The 14,484-nt window shown below is 40.8% G+C and overlaps 1 protein-coding gene across 1 annotated transcript in view; it reads right to left on the reverse strand.

Annotated features, from left to right (window-relative positions):
- LOC117432354 (ephrin type-A receptor 8) overlaps positions 1-14,484 on the reverse strand; it is a 153,056-nt gene that overhangs the window by 74,913 nt on the left and 63,659 nt on the right. Inside the window, exon 3 of the mRNA XM_058993450.1 lies at positions 10,230-10,893. Within this exon, the coding sequence (XP_058849433.1) occupies positions 10,230-10,893 (664 nt within the window). The remainder of the gene's footprint in view (positions 1-10,229; positions 10,894-14,484) is intronic.

Consider the following 14,484-nt stretch of genomic DNA (forward strand, 5'->3'; position numbering starts at 1 on the left):
GTTGTCCAGTAAATATTAACATTTCACTGTCTTGCTGATTTAACAAGGGCCATAGCACTGCTACGGATCACACACTTTGAGATATAGCTGTATTCTAGGATTCTCTCAATAAAGTTCCAGTAAAAATGAACCGTTTCACTGCCTCATTGTGCCCATGAAACAGACCATTCTACTTAATGTTTATAAACCATTCTATTAGAGGTTAGTCATTACCCTGACAATACTTGTTGTTGCAGTTTGTGGGGATCTGTGTAGGAATCCAGCACATCAGGAGCAGCCCACAAAGAGTGTACAGAGATATTTTATTAAAGAGAGATTAGCGTGTACATTTTATATACAGACTTTTTAACGAAGAAGTTATGGCATTAGTTGAGTTTGATCTGTGGGGTCCAGCACAAGAACGAGGCACACAACTCTTCTACATTCAATTTAAGGAGCAATCTGTTGGCTAAGAATGTTCTGAGGATCTATAAAAGGTTGATGGACCAAAATGTCAACATTTAATACCTTTCTTCTTTTTTATTATCTTATGCTGCTTTTCACAACTCACAGTAAAGATATTTGCTTTACCTAAACTCTGTATTCTCCCAGTGTACAGTCTGCCAATAGAATGTAGCTCATATTATGCAAACTAGCTGTCAATGTTTGTCAGACACAAACCACAGCTGCCAATTCTTAGTGTCACAGGGACGTCCCTTCTCTGAATGCAGAACGCTTTGTTTTGAACACAACTGGTATTCTGTCTTATTCTCTTAACAGGGCCTGTCATCTTTATATTGTACCCTTGACAATAAAATGGCACTAAATTATTAATTAAGAAAAGAGTCAACTTTAGTGTACCTCAGTGGCAATCTGTCAGAAAAAATGGAGACAGATTACATGCTGAATAGCGTGCCGGGCTCTAACCATTACTGTATCTGTGCTCTACAGCAACTGAGCTTTAATCTGATACAGAGGGAACTGACCACAGGGATCCCATACCCTTATATCTACTGCTGCCAGAATGGTATTACTTGATTTTACAGCATGGTCCTTTTCTACCTGCACACTGGCTGTGTGGTCCTGAAATATGTGTATTTAGTTTGCAGACAAGTTGCCAGGTAAGTTTGTGTTTGTGTGCCTACTGATGCCAAAAGTGATTTATATATGTATGACAGGGGGGGACTCAAGACTGATTCTCATATGTGTTTGAGTCAGATGCTGCGTGGAACAAGCTGTGTGTGTTTGTGGGAAATTGCGCCTGCGGATCGGCAGAGATCATTTTCCTATCTGCTGACAGTGACGCTTGAGGAAAGAAAGTGGGTGAAGACAGTTTTGTTCTTGAGACACTAAAAGGGGGAGGATGAGTAGGTTTGGAGAAACCAATCGGCTGAAGGTCCCTTGAAAGCAACAGGAAGTGACACTATGATACAAAGAGATAAGATTTAGATAAAAACAACTGGATTTGCAATCTGCCTTCATGTGAGGAAGACAGCTAGGGAGAGCAGTGTTCCTGCTGCAGGACTCCACGCTAGGGAGAGCAGTGCCTGCTGCAGGACTCCACGCTAGGGAGAGCAGTGCCTGCTGCAGGACTCCATGCTAGGGAGAGCAGTGTTCCTGCTGCAGGATTCCACGGTAGGGAGAGCAGTGTTCCTGCTGCAGGATTCCACGGTAGGGAGAGCAGTGTTCCCGCTGCAGGACTCCATGCTAGGGAGAGCAGTGCCTGCTGCAGGACCAAGCCAGGGAGAGCAGTGCCTGCTGCAGGACTCCACGGTAGGGAGAGCAGTGTTCCTGCTGTGGGACTCCACGCTAGGGAGAGCAGTGTTCCTGCTGTGGGACTCCACGCTAGGGAGAGCAGTGTTCCTGCTGCGGGACTCCATGCTAGGGAGAGCAGTGTTCCTGCTGCAGGACTCCACGCTAGGGAGAGCAGTGTTCCTGCTGTAGGACTCCACGCTAGGGAGAGCAGTGTTCCTGCTGCAGGACTCCATGCTAGGGAGAGCAGTGCCTGCTGCAGGACCAAGCCAGGGAGAGCAGTGCCTGCTGCAGGACTCCACGGTAGGGAGAGCAGTGTTCCTGCTGTGGGACTCCACGCTAGGGAGAGCAGTGTTCCTGCTGTAGGACTCCATGCTAGGGAGTGCAGTGCCTGCTGCAGGACCAAGCCAGGGAGAGCAGTGCCTGCTGCAGGACTCCACTCTAGGGAGAGCAGTGTTCCTGCTGTGGGATGCCACGCTAGGGAGAGCAGTGTTCCTGCTGTGGGACTCCACGCTAGAGAGAGTAGTGTTCCTGCTGTGGGACTCCACGCCAGGGTGGTACAGGCCTCAGTGTGCTGAGTTTAGGTGGTACAGGCCTCAGTGTGCTGAGTTTAGGGGGTACATGCCTCAATGTGCTGTGTTTAGGGGGTATAGGCCTCAATGTGCTGTGTTTAGGGGGTGGTACAGGCCTCAGTGTGCTGAGTTTAGGTAGTACAGACCTCAATGTGCTGTTTAGGGGGTGGTACAGGCCTCAGTGTGCTGAGTTTAGGTAGCACAGACCTCAATGTGCTGTGTTTAGGGGGTGGTACAGGCCTCAGTGTGCTGAGTTTAGGGGGTACAGGCCTCAATGTGCTGTGTTTAGGGGGTGGTACAGGCCTCAGTGTGCTGTGTTTAGGGGGTACAGGCCTCAATGTGCTGTGTTTAGGGGGTGGTACAGGCCTCAGTGTGCTGTGTTTAGAGGGTACAGGCCTCAGTGTGCTGTGTTTAGGGGGTGGTACAGGCCTCAGTGTGCTGTGTTTAGGGGGTGGTACAGGCCTCAGTGTGCTGTGTTTAGGGGGTGGTACAGGCCTCAGTGTGCTGTGTTTAGGGGGTGGTACAGGCCTCAGTGTGCTGTGTTTAGGGGGTGGTACAGGCCTCAGTGTGCTGTGTTTAGGGGTGGTATAGGCCTCAGTGTGCTGTGTTTAGGGGGTGGTACAGGCCTCAGTGTGCTGTGTTTAGAGGGTGGTATAGGCCTCAGTGTGCTGTGTTTAGGGGGTGGTACAGGCCTCAATGTACTGTGTTTAAGGGGTGGTACAGGCCTCAATGTGCTGTGTTTAGGAGGGGGCACAGGCAGTTGTCTACGTTGAAACAGCACCTATTCTGTATTGTGAAACTTTTTGTGACCTGTACAGTATGTAAATAAGCACTGTTTGAACATCAGCGATGCCAAGGGTTGGCTTTCCTTAAAAGTGAGATTTACAGCCCCAAAGAGTGAGATTCAAGGTCAAAGAGTGAGACCTTCCAGGTGTGGTGTTAGATCATTGCTTAAGACAGGGACTCTCATCTTTGTTCCTTGGAGACATCCAGTAGTCCAGGTTTTTAATCCAACCAGCACTTAATAGTTTATTTTAAAATGTACACTGCTTAATATTGCATATGAAACACTTAAATGTCCTAATTCATACTAATGTCTAGGGCATGTGAGAATTATATATGCAATGCAAAGCAGTGGATTTTAATAAAAACAATTATTTGCTGGTTGGAACAAAAACCTGGATGATTGGAGATCCCTGAGGACCACAGTTAATAACCCCTGGTTTAGGCACATGGTCAGTGGGAAGAACAAGAGAAATATTCAAAAATAAACAGTTTTTATATAAACCTAACAAAAATGAAAACTGTTTTTATCAATACAGCAATATGTTTATTTTGCATATCACTTTGTCATAGTGATCATTGTTTTGAAAAACACTTTACAGTACAAATATTATTTAGTTTGTATATTATGCTCATATTACCCGCTAACTTAAGATCAAGTTGGGCAAGCTCCTACTTTTTTTTGAGGGTCAAGTGTTCACACACACACACACAAAAAAAACCTGCGTAGCCTCCTCTCTCCTCTTGCGCATGTATAGAATGCCTGTAGTCTCCATGGTTACCACAGTACACAGGCTTGGAAAGAGGCTTTCCATGCTGTAAGTCCCGTGCCTGAGGCCCCAGATTACTGTTGTCTCTTGCAGCCCCTGAGAAAAAATATTTTAAATCTTTATATATTTACTCAAAAAGGGCTACGGGTACCTTATACAGGCAAACCGGATCTGACATTGACCCGAGTTACAAACATTAACGTCTTATTCAACTTTGTTGTTAATCACGGATTTAACTGCAATTAATTAACACCGCTAACATTTACTCAAAATGTGTGAAATAATCTTAGAAATGCGTGTGAGCATGAGATAGTATGCTAATGAGTGAGTCTCACGCTCAATGCATAAGACTTTGACATATCTGGACTTAAAATGACATACTGGCTTTACAGGTACATCTAATTATGTGGAACATGTAAATCCCAATGTCACCACTATTCTGCTGAAGATGTTTTCTATACCTGGAATCAGTAAATGCTTTAAAAAAATCCATCTCTCATATGGGTAGTGTGGGTACACGATAGACTAGGAAGTTAACTTTAGGAAACGATTGAAACGATACATAGGTGAAGTATTTTATCTAGGAGTACATACTTTAATTAGCACACTACAATCCCTAGATAATGAAAAGACAGATTTCCAAAGCCAAAAAAAATGAAACCAGGCAGCCTATAGTGGTCCTCCTTGGTCCCCGTCCTTTCACATTTCCACCCACACCCCTATTTGAAATTAGTTTGGAACGACTTTTTTGTCACTAGCAGTTTATACCAGTTGGCAAACTGGAGGTGAAAAGCGCTAAATCCCATTCTTCACTAAGCCACCTATTGTCCGATTCATTTGATCTCACTGCAACAGAAACTCTTTACAGAGCTTAGTCTGGGGTATCTATACTTATTATTGGGAAGCATTATTAAAGGAAACATGTGAAGCATGTCAAATCCCCCTTCTGCATCTGCAGAGCTGAGATCTTGTGAGGCTACTAGATTTCTTGGGGGCTTATGAAACTTAGCTAGGAGACCAGGCTGCCATGCCTGTGAGTAAAGCCTTCGGAGGCCCAGACCTACAGTACCGTTTAACTAATCAATGATCAACGGGGTCGCACTGTAATATTTACTTTAGAGTTTAAAAGGAGGTAAAATGACCAGTTTACAGTTAAACAGAGAAGCAGTGGATGAGCTGGGTTTGAACCTAGCATGACCTTGTGCGCTCAGTACTTCTTATACCCGCTAGGGTACCCACCTTCTACGAGCACCCAAGGGTTAGCAAGTTTCAGGTTAGTTTTGCAAACAGTAATATAATATAAACAGTACATTTCTATTAAGATAGTGGAAATCATTTAAGCAACTAATGTATGTCAAAGAAAATCTTAAAGGAAGGTTGGTGTTTCTTATGCGTTTCTTATGCAGACATTAGGGCATCTGGACTTGTTAATTCCTGCCACCCGGACTGGACTCCTCATTCATATTATGCAAGGAAATTTATAGTGTGTATTATATTTAGTGATCTGCATTTTGCATCACCAATAAGAACATTTCTAAGCTCGGTTGTGCATTATAAACACTTGTAAGACCCAGCAAAATGCTTCTATATGCAAAGCCAAGAATGAACATTCTAAGATCTTAATTGAGAGGGAGATGATTCATTATAGTAATTGTGTTCAACCTGAGATGTTCATGTTTATCATGCATTAACATGACACTCTCAAGTTGTTTGTTTCTCAGTTTTGTACACTGGTGTTGAATTTTTATCTTTCAAAAAATAGGAATTAATTACACTGGAGTAAATGCTTTAAAAATATGGTTCATAATCCTTTAGATAATCTTTTCTCTTTAGGATTACGCACAAAACTAATCATTTATTAATTTGAGGGACTGTCTGCACCTGGCTTGGATTTCAAATATAACATTTTCTCTCAGAAAACATAACTCCAAGAGAAAAAAAGCCATTTTATTCTAATACAATGAAAAGCCATTTTACATATATTTCAGATTAGCATCTTGTTCACAGGAGATGCATTCTCTATCATATGTTAACAGCAGTATACTATTGTGTTGCTTGCACATAAAAATGAAGGACACACAAAAGGACATTAATTTATAGAATAAACTACAGATTAGATTTAAGAGACTTTTTTTCTATATATAAAAAACACATTTTCTATTGAGTGATTTATATCTCCCGTCTGAAGGTGGAAAATGAAAAATGACGCCCATGCCCACAGCTGAAACCCTGCTAGTGTCGGGGTGACAATTAAAGCGGCTAATTTTCCATTCTGACACCACAGCTATGGTAATAAATCTCTCCTGATGGGTGAGGAATGAGGATGTGTAAATCCACACACAATGCTGTTGATGCTTTCCTTCCAGTATCTCATCACACGCAAACTCAAACACAGTAAAAGCAAAGTGATCAAGTTCTATTACCAATTCCATCTCAGCATTGATACCGTGTTGACTACATGGAATGAAAAGGTGGTTACCTCGCTTTTACCTGTATTGAATCAGAGAATTCTGTGTGGTCCAGTGGTTAAAGAAAAGGGCTTGTAACCAGGAGGTCCCCGGTTTAAATCCCACCTCAGCCACTGACTCATTGTGTGATCCTGAGCAAGTCACTTAACCTCCTTGTGCTCCGTCTTTCGGGTGAGACGTAATTGTAAGTGACTCTGCAGCTGATGCATAGTTCACACACCTTAGTCTCTGTAAGTCACCTTGGATAAAGGCGTCTGCTAAATAAACAAATAATAATAATAATAGAGAATGTAGGCAAACTTTTTTCCCTGGTAACAGTATATGGATTACAAATCAAACTGTATACATGTTTACTTAATATCAATAGCTCTAAACTGCACAAATCATCTGCATTTACAAAGATAATTAAGCATTAATAGAATACTAGATTTTTTACATCATTAGTGCTTTCTTAATAATAAATCCATAACTAGAAAACATCTTTTGGCCATGTTTTGTTTATAATAGTGTTGCATCTTCACCCACTTTGTGACATCATTGTAACAGAGAGCTATGCAGATCTACACTCCAAATACCTATCCACTTTTGGTAAAAAATAAATAAAAATAAAAATAAAAAATTATTAAAGTTTTTTTTTTTTTTTGCATGAACGATTTCTTCAAAAACATATACATTATGGTTTATCACTGAGAAAGCCTTCACAACTTGTTTGAACAACAAAGCAACAGAGCTTCACGGACTACTTGCTTGACTGATTCATTGACGTTGTCCACATAACCTAAAAGCAACCACTACCAGTGAAAAATACATTTGAAAAAAAAGTTACTTTTATTTCTTGTAATATCATTTTTTTATTAAACTTGTCAGGACGATTTATATTTTTCAGCTGAGAGGTACCCAAGGTAAATGCAGGTTTCAAATGTCATTTTTAATAGCGATTGTGCCCTCTCAATTGACTGGGAGGTTAGATTATGTGCCAAACTGTCTAACCCTTTTAATAAAGCGTGAATCTGCAACACATATCAAAGCTGTGCCTCTTTGAATTGAATTAAAGCACCCAGAGCTTGCTCATGTCGAGATAATTTGATTTTAAGAGAGACTGTATGAGCATTTTGAAGCAGTCTCTTTTTGAAAGTGGTTTCTTTTCTCAGATAAGACCTTTGATTGTAATATCAGGACTGTGTTTTAAAAGCAGTCTTTAGTGAACTCCTATTTTCTGAAAGGAGATAACCTACAATCAGACAACTGAAGTTCTTGACTCTTGCTATTCTTCTTATTATTTATTTCTTAACAGACACCCTTATCCATGGCGACTTAAAATGGTTACAAGATACATTATTCTTACATGCAATTACATTATTTTTTACATACAATTACCCATTTATACAGCTGGGTTTTTACTGGAGCAATCTAGGTAAAGTACCTTGCTCAAGGGTACAGGAGCAGTGTCCCCCACCTGGGATAGAACCCACGACCCTCCGGTCAAGAGTCCAGAGCCCTAACCACTACTCCACCCTGCTTCCCTATTATTAAAGGTCTCTAAGAACTTGAGTTGTTTATTCCCCGTCTTGCATCTTGGAGTGTTCTTACATCTCTGTTAATTAAGTCTATGATGTCACCTATTCACTCTGTCACCAGATCTACAGTAGAAATCTACCACAAATGGATGTACTTATACAAGTTTATGTTGTACAAAGACTACTGTGGACTTTACCTTATATTTTCCCCAGTCTCCCTGGAATAATCAAACTTGCTTCATGTAACAAGCTGAACTGAGCACAGGCCTGTCTCTATGCAGGGAGTGTGAAATCTTCCCCAGGTTAAACCAATCCAGAACCCCAAAATGTGTTGTTTCAGACTAGCCTACCAATGCATTAATCTGAAACGCTGTTTAATCAATCTGTTTATCACTGAAACATCTGATGTGAGACATTGCATTGAAAAACAATTAAACAGTCACACCAACATAGTCACAAGCAGAGACATTCTTTCATCTGGCTTTTCCTGTAGACAGCGAGGAAACTTACCATCAGTGGAAGTAATGTTAAACTCTGAATTTGCATTATATGACATGTGGTATTTGACCATCAAAGGAAAATATGGTCTGTACTGCCAAAAATAAAAACATATTCTGGTTTCTGGTGCTGGGAGGTGGTGCATTTGCTGCCCATTCCACCCCAAAGTGTTTAGTTGCTAAATATATTGGTAAATTGATACAGTACTGTATATTTTCTAAGAATAATGATTGACTACTGACGGGGCATTTATTGACCATTTTACCCCTAACCCGAAATGTAAGGTATTCCACCCCTGAGTAGATAACGACAAACTAAAGGGCAGTGGTGTCCCAAAAAATGACCCAACTAGTGTCAATGCAGAACGACTGGGTGGAGTGTTAGCTCTTCATTTTACCCCAAAACTGGAAGGCTATTTTATGTGACACTAGTTTTGGTTGTCACCATTGCAGAATCACTTTTTTTCCACAAATTCTACTCGGAAAATACAAGTATAGCCGGTGAGTTTGCGTCAAGCAGTCATAATAAATAAATGTTACTTTACTTTTAGTCTGCATATGTAGGTTGCTTCAACAGTTCTAAGGGAAGTGCTTTTCCCTACAATATTTCTATGTTGTCAGGAATCAAAGACGCCACTTTATTATGCAGGTTACTGCAGCACAGTGATCAGAGCACTGGTCCAGTGGTCCTGTGCTTGAGGTCTGGAGCCCTCCTGGTTTTGTTCCACCTGTATCCTGAATTCCAATTCATTAGTTTAATCTCAAAGCAGGCATTAATCAGTTCATTATTTAATAGTGCCATTAAAACAGACTGTATGTGTGCACTCTGGCCTGTGCTATGAGACACACAGGGAGCCCTATAAGTCAAGGCAAACCCAGATAGTTTAGCACCTTCTGCCATGTCTCCATGCCATGTCAGGTGCTTTCCACATACAGTATATTTACAGCCATATGTTTAATATGTGTATTTTTTCCATCTGATTTGAATGTGTTATTTCCACCTCCAGCTGTCAGTTGTCCTGATTGACAACTATCAAATCTGCCAGATTAATGATTTGTCAGAATTTGACAGACTGGCTTATCTGATGCACTCTACAGGGTACGGAGACTAAGTATTAAATCACAATGTCAATCTGATGAGGCTTTTAATAGCCAGTGGGTATAATCATTTAATATTCCACTGACAAGGGAAAACCTTGCAAACATTCAGAACTAAATCACTTACCTTATTTCCTGCAACCAGAACACCCTCATTCAGGTTAATAATTCATGGTTTATACTTATAATACAGCTATTGCTAGTATTGGAAAAAACAGGTTTGTAGGATTAAAACACGGTTGTAGCCACAGCAACAATCTACTACTGATTTGACTCGAATGTAATTATAATGGGTAAATCAGGCAATCTGCTTGTCACGTGGGTACTGCACACTTCCGCAATTTTGAAAAGCTTAAAACGCTGAGTGGATTTAGGAGATCTTTCCATGTTTGTATAAAACCTGTTGTTTTTACTTTCTGTCTTTGGTTTTAGTTTGACGAGGGATACAGTGCAGTAAAAACTCTGAAACTGAATGGTTCTCACTCTATTCTTAGAGTCCTATTCCTGCTGCTTTTGTTAATGCTTCAAGAGTGCAGAGGAGTGTGTATTTTCTGTACTTCTGCCATTTTAACACTGATGCAAAGCAGTTTGATGATTGCATAAAAAAGAACAGAAGACAAGAAAATGTACGTAGGAGAGGAGGCCATTCAGTCGATCAGTGCATGATTGGAACCTAGTTCTCAATCTTGTCAAGTTGGGTCTTGAAGGATCCCAAATGATTCCACTAAATCTTATAGAACATACAGCCACTAAATCCCCCCTTCTTGCAATATATAAACTCTTTGCACCTTACCCACGCAGGAATCTCTGTGCTCCTCAAAGCCTGCACTGCAGCTGCACCTCCCGATCGGGACCAGCCACTCCCCCTCGGCGCTGCAGTACATCTTGGGAGTGTCTCTCTCCTCAGCATGATCCACACACTGCCCCCTCACCTCCACCAAGGAGGAGGAGTCGGCTCCCGTCACCACGTCGGTGAACATGGCCAGGTTCCGCACCATGGCCGAGCACCTCTTGTAATAAACCCTCACCGACACGATGGCAATGCAGGCCCCGATATCCTGGAATGCTAAGTAAAAACCCCGCTTGCCCAACGGACCCACGCCCCGGACTTCTGTGTTTAACCTCAACCGCCGCACCCCCAGATCCACGCTAGTGAAGCTTTCATCTGCCGCAATAGTGTCTATTTTAATGAACTGATTGTCCCAAATGTTGGTGCCGATGTCCCGGTCAGTTTCATAATAGTAGAGGTTGAAAGTCTCCTTGCAGGTGCCCAGGACTCCTGGCATGCTATTGCAGTCTCGCAGGGTGAATCTGATCTCAATGTAAATGCGTCGGGCTCCATCTCGCTGGATCCAGTTGGTTCGGAGCCAGTTGTTCTGGTTGGGAGTCATGACGTTGCACACTTGGTAAGTGTGGATGGGGCTGAAGTACTCGTCCATTTCATTAATTGCATCCCACTGGAGACAGAAGAGAAAACAAACCGTATCACAATCTATTGAAACTCCAGATTCAGGGATTTACGTCTTATTATAATAAATAGACATTTTAAAACAATCTGCTCTACATATAGGCTCTATGTCTTCTAATAGAAATGACTGCAGTCGTGTTCTCTGTTGGATAAGTTGTGTAACAGCAAAAATGGAGACCCACTTTGTACACTTCTCAAAAGTAATGCACACATTTTGTTTCTGTTGATAGTTTGGAATGTGTTTCATGTAGCTTGCTATACCAATGCCTTTTGCATACCGTTATTCTACATGGTACCCCAGTATACAGATAATTAGATTTGGAGTATCTTTCTAAGTTCCACTGACCATTTTAAGCATTTTACACGTCCCATTGATTGAATGGAAAGGAAAGGGGTGGATCTGCAAACCCTATAGTTCAAAGTGCAAGCTCTGTAAATCGAGAGGTAAGCACTGTAGGTGTCTTATGCTGATGTCAGTATTATTCACTTATCAGCCGCTAGGAGGAGATCCATCACAACATGCACGGGCAGCAACAAGAACTTCAATGTTCTGAGTGGAATTACATATGAACTGAACTAGAATTGTTTTTTTTTTTCTTTTTGTGTTGTTATCTAAAACAAATGATATAATATGAGGTAATGGCATCTCAGGGTGGCTGAAAAAGTTCAGTTTCACTTGACAACATGTGTAATGTACAGTCTGGATCTGTGCATGATGTATGAACTGCCTTTGTCATCTGTACCCAGGGTGCGATTTGCCAGATTTCCAGTGGGGGGGATAAAATAGACAAACAACAAAACATCATTGCAAGGCTTGATACATCTGTAGTACACAATTTTAACTGTTAAGATACTCACTAAGTTATTTATTTAAACCGAATCAACTGCTAAAAAATCTTTAGGAATCACACATTTGCCAAATCTGCCATCATGCAGGATAAATGCAGTTATTATTATTTTTATGGATATGGTGTAAAAAGGCAATAACAAAAACTACCTACGCTTACAGCTAAAATAATGTTAAAATGCACTCATGACAAGTATTTGCATTGTTGCACATAACCTCATTGATAACTACACAGAGTGTAACCACAATAAATGGAACATGATACACCCCCCCCATCAGATCGCACAGTGTGTACCCTTTGGCACTTCAACAGCTGGATAAAAGACTCAGCAGCACTTGAAATGAGTTAATACAACCAGAATGTATCTGACTCCCAATTACTGTATCTCAACTCCATGAACAAGGTGCACATGGGGTGTGTTGGGATAGTCCTCCAGTTCCACATGCGCTGTTCTCTTGTATTCAAACAGAGACACAAAAAGGAATATGTATTCTCATGTACATGTCAACCAGGTATTCAATACAGGTATTCAGTGAGGGTTTTTGAGGATTGCTACACTGAAGTGCCAACATGCATTGCTTCTTTGGAAACGGTCTCCAGTCCTGTATCACTGATCTCAATGGGGACGTTGTGTTGTCTTACAATTTATACAAGATCATTTCTTCCCATTGGGGCACAGCAACAACACAAACCCAACATAAACCATGTATAAATACCCTCAACTAGAGGTCGGCACGGGTAGAAAATCTGGAACCATCTTATACGGGTAATGATAAAAAAATAAAATAACATATATTATTGTTTTAAGTGCATAATACATATTTAAATACTATATAGTACACATACATTTAGGCCCTTCAGATCTGTAGACTTTTGTAACCTGTTTCAGTACTGGAAACATCGAAATAATAATAATAATAATAATAATAATAATAATAATAATAATAATAATAATAATAATAATAAACATATCCGTTTAAATACAGTTATTAATTCTTTGCGACATATATTGGCTATATTCAGCTGTTGTTTGTTGTTAACATGGCTGTTATGTTCAGTTTTAAACTAATGCAGTAGTACAGCACTGCTATTACGTTATGGACTGTCGCAATAGCTACTGTAAATTGAGCCAGCTGGGTTTTGACGGCAGTCGCAAAAGAGTTAGTGGGACATGTGCGTCTGTTTGGTATTGAGAGTAAAGTGCCGTTCCTGATCACTAAATTCTGTCTTATGAATTCATAACAATGGCATCCAAGCAAAGCATTGGGTGGAATTTCTTTACCAAGCAGGAGAAAACGGAATTTGCAAACTCTGCCAAGGAAATATTTGTTTGAAAGGAGGAAGCACACTTACTTAATGTGGTCCACATTATTTTATTTTTATGTTATTTATTTGCTTATTTATTTTTATATAAAGGCTACTTATTTGATCTTTTTGGTAAGAAACTATATTATTAATTGTTTATTTAGCAGACGTCTTTAACCAAGGCGACTTACAGAGACTAGGGTGTGTGAACTGTGCATCAGCTGCAGAGTCACTTACAATTACGTCTCACCTGAAAGACGGAGCACAAGGAGGTTAAGTGACTTGCTCAGGGTCACACAATGAGTCAGTGACTGAGGTGGGATTTGAACCAGGGACCTCCTGGTTACAAGCCCTTTTCTTTAACCGCTGGACCACACAGCCTCCTCTATATCTGCGCAATAACTGTAAAACATTGATCTTTTCTGTAAAACACTGATATCCTGTCAGTTAAGAAAAGGCTGAATGCAAAGCTTATTTCAACATTGTCTTTATTATGCCGGCCAGAGACTCGCGCTTACAACTGCATTGTCATATTTTCTACATTTTCTTTAAGTTCTCTAATTAATAAATCGATACCCGGGTAGTAAAAAGAGACCCGGGTAGGGTTGGGTAATTTAAAACCTGACGGGTACCCGGGTTTCTGGGTACCCGTGCCGACCTCTACCCTCAGCCATGCAATTGTATTGCTAAGCGTGTAATTATAGCCATGTAGTTATACTGCAGCCCTGGATGAAACACGTATCACAATTTAATTAGAAACAGCTCATGTGCCCTGGTTCAGATCGATCACAGCACATGTCAGTTTTGTTACTAAAGTTTCAGACCCACCACCTTTGTACTATGCTGGGCCAGCCGCCACTGAATTCACAACACCTTTCTAACAAGCCCACAGACTAAAGGAGCTGTAAACTTTAATATCCATAATGAAGAATTGAAGGAATTGAGCAGCCTCACCTGGAATGATTCCACTTGACCAGATCTTGTTTACTAATGCTGATCAGGTGTTAATATCTCCTCGGTAACCAAGCGCTGCTACTTATTCTGAGTAAACAGCCGTCTCAGGGAATTGACTAAGTTGTATAACATAAAAAGTATGTGTGCTCTGTGAATGGAAGTCAGCTCTTTGGGCACAGCAGACACTGGGCTTTGAGTTTCAGTTGTTACTTTATCAGGGAAACTGTATTTAGAATACCTGTGATTGAAATGCCATGCGGCCCAAACAGCAAGTAAATTATCAGGGGTTCAGCAGGCACACAATTTCCAAATATTATAAACAAGTAAGAAAATGTACTTTAAAATTCTCTTGTATAACAAGCACTACCCTATCAATAACACCATAGTATACTATATAGAATATTATACAACCCATTGTTTTCTATGGAGGTTAGCCATTACTGTATGTTATTACTCAATAATGGAACGGCAAA

Source organism: Acipenser ruthenus, chromosome 20 (assembly GCF_902713425.1).
Source record: "Acipenser ruthenus chromosome 20, fAciRut3.2 maternal haplotype, whole genome shotgun sequence".
Lineage (NCBI taxonomy): Eukaryota > Metazoa > Chordata > Actinopteri > Acipenseriformes > Acipenseridae > Acipenser > Acipenser ruthenus.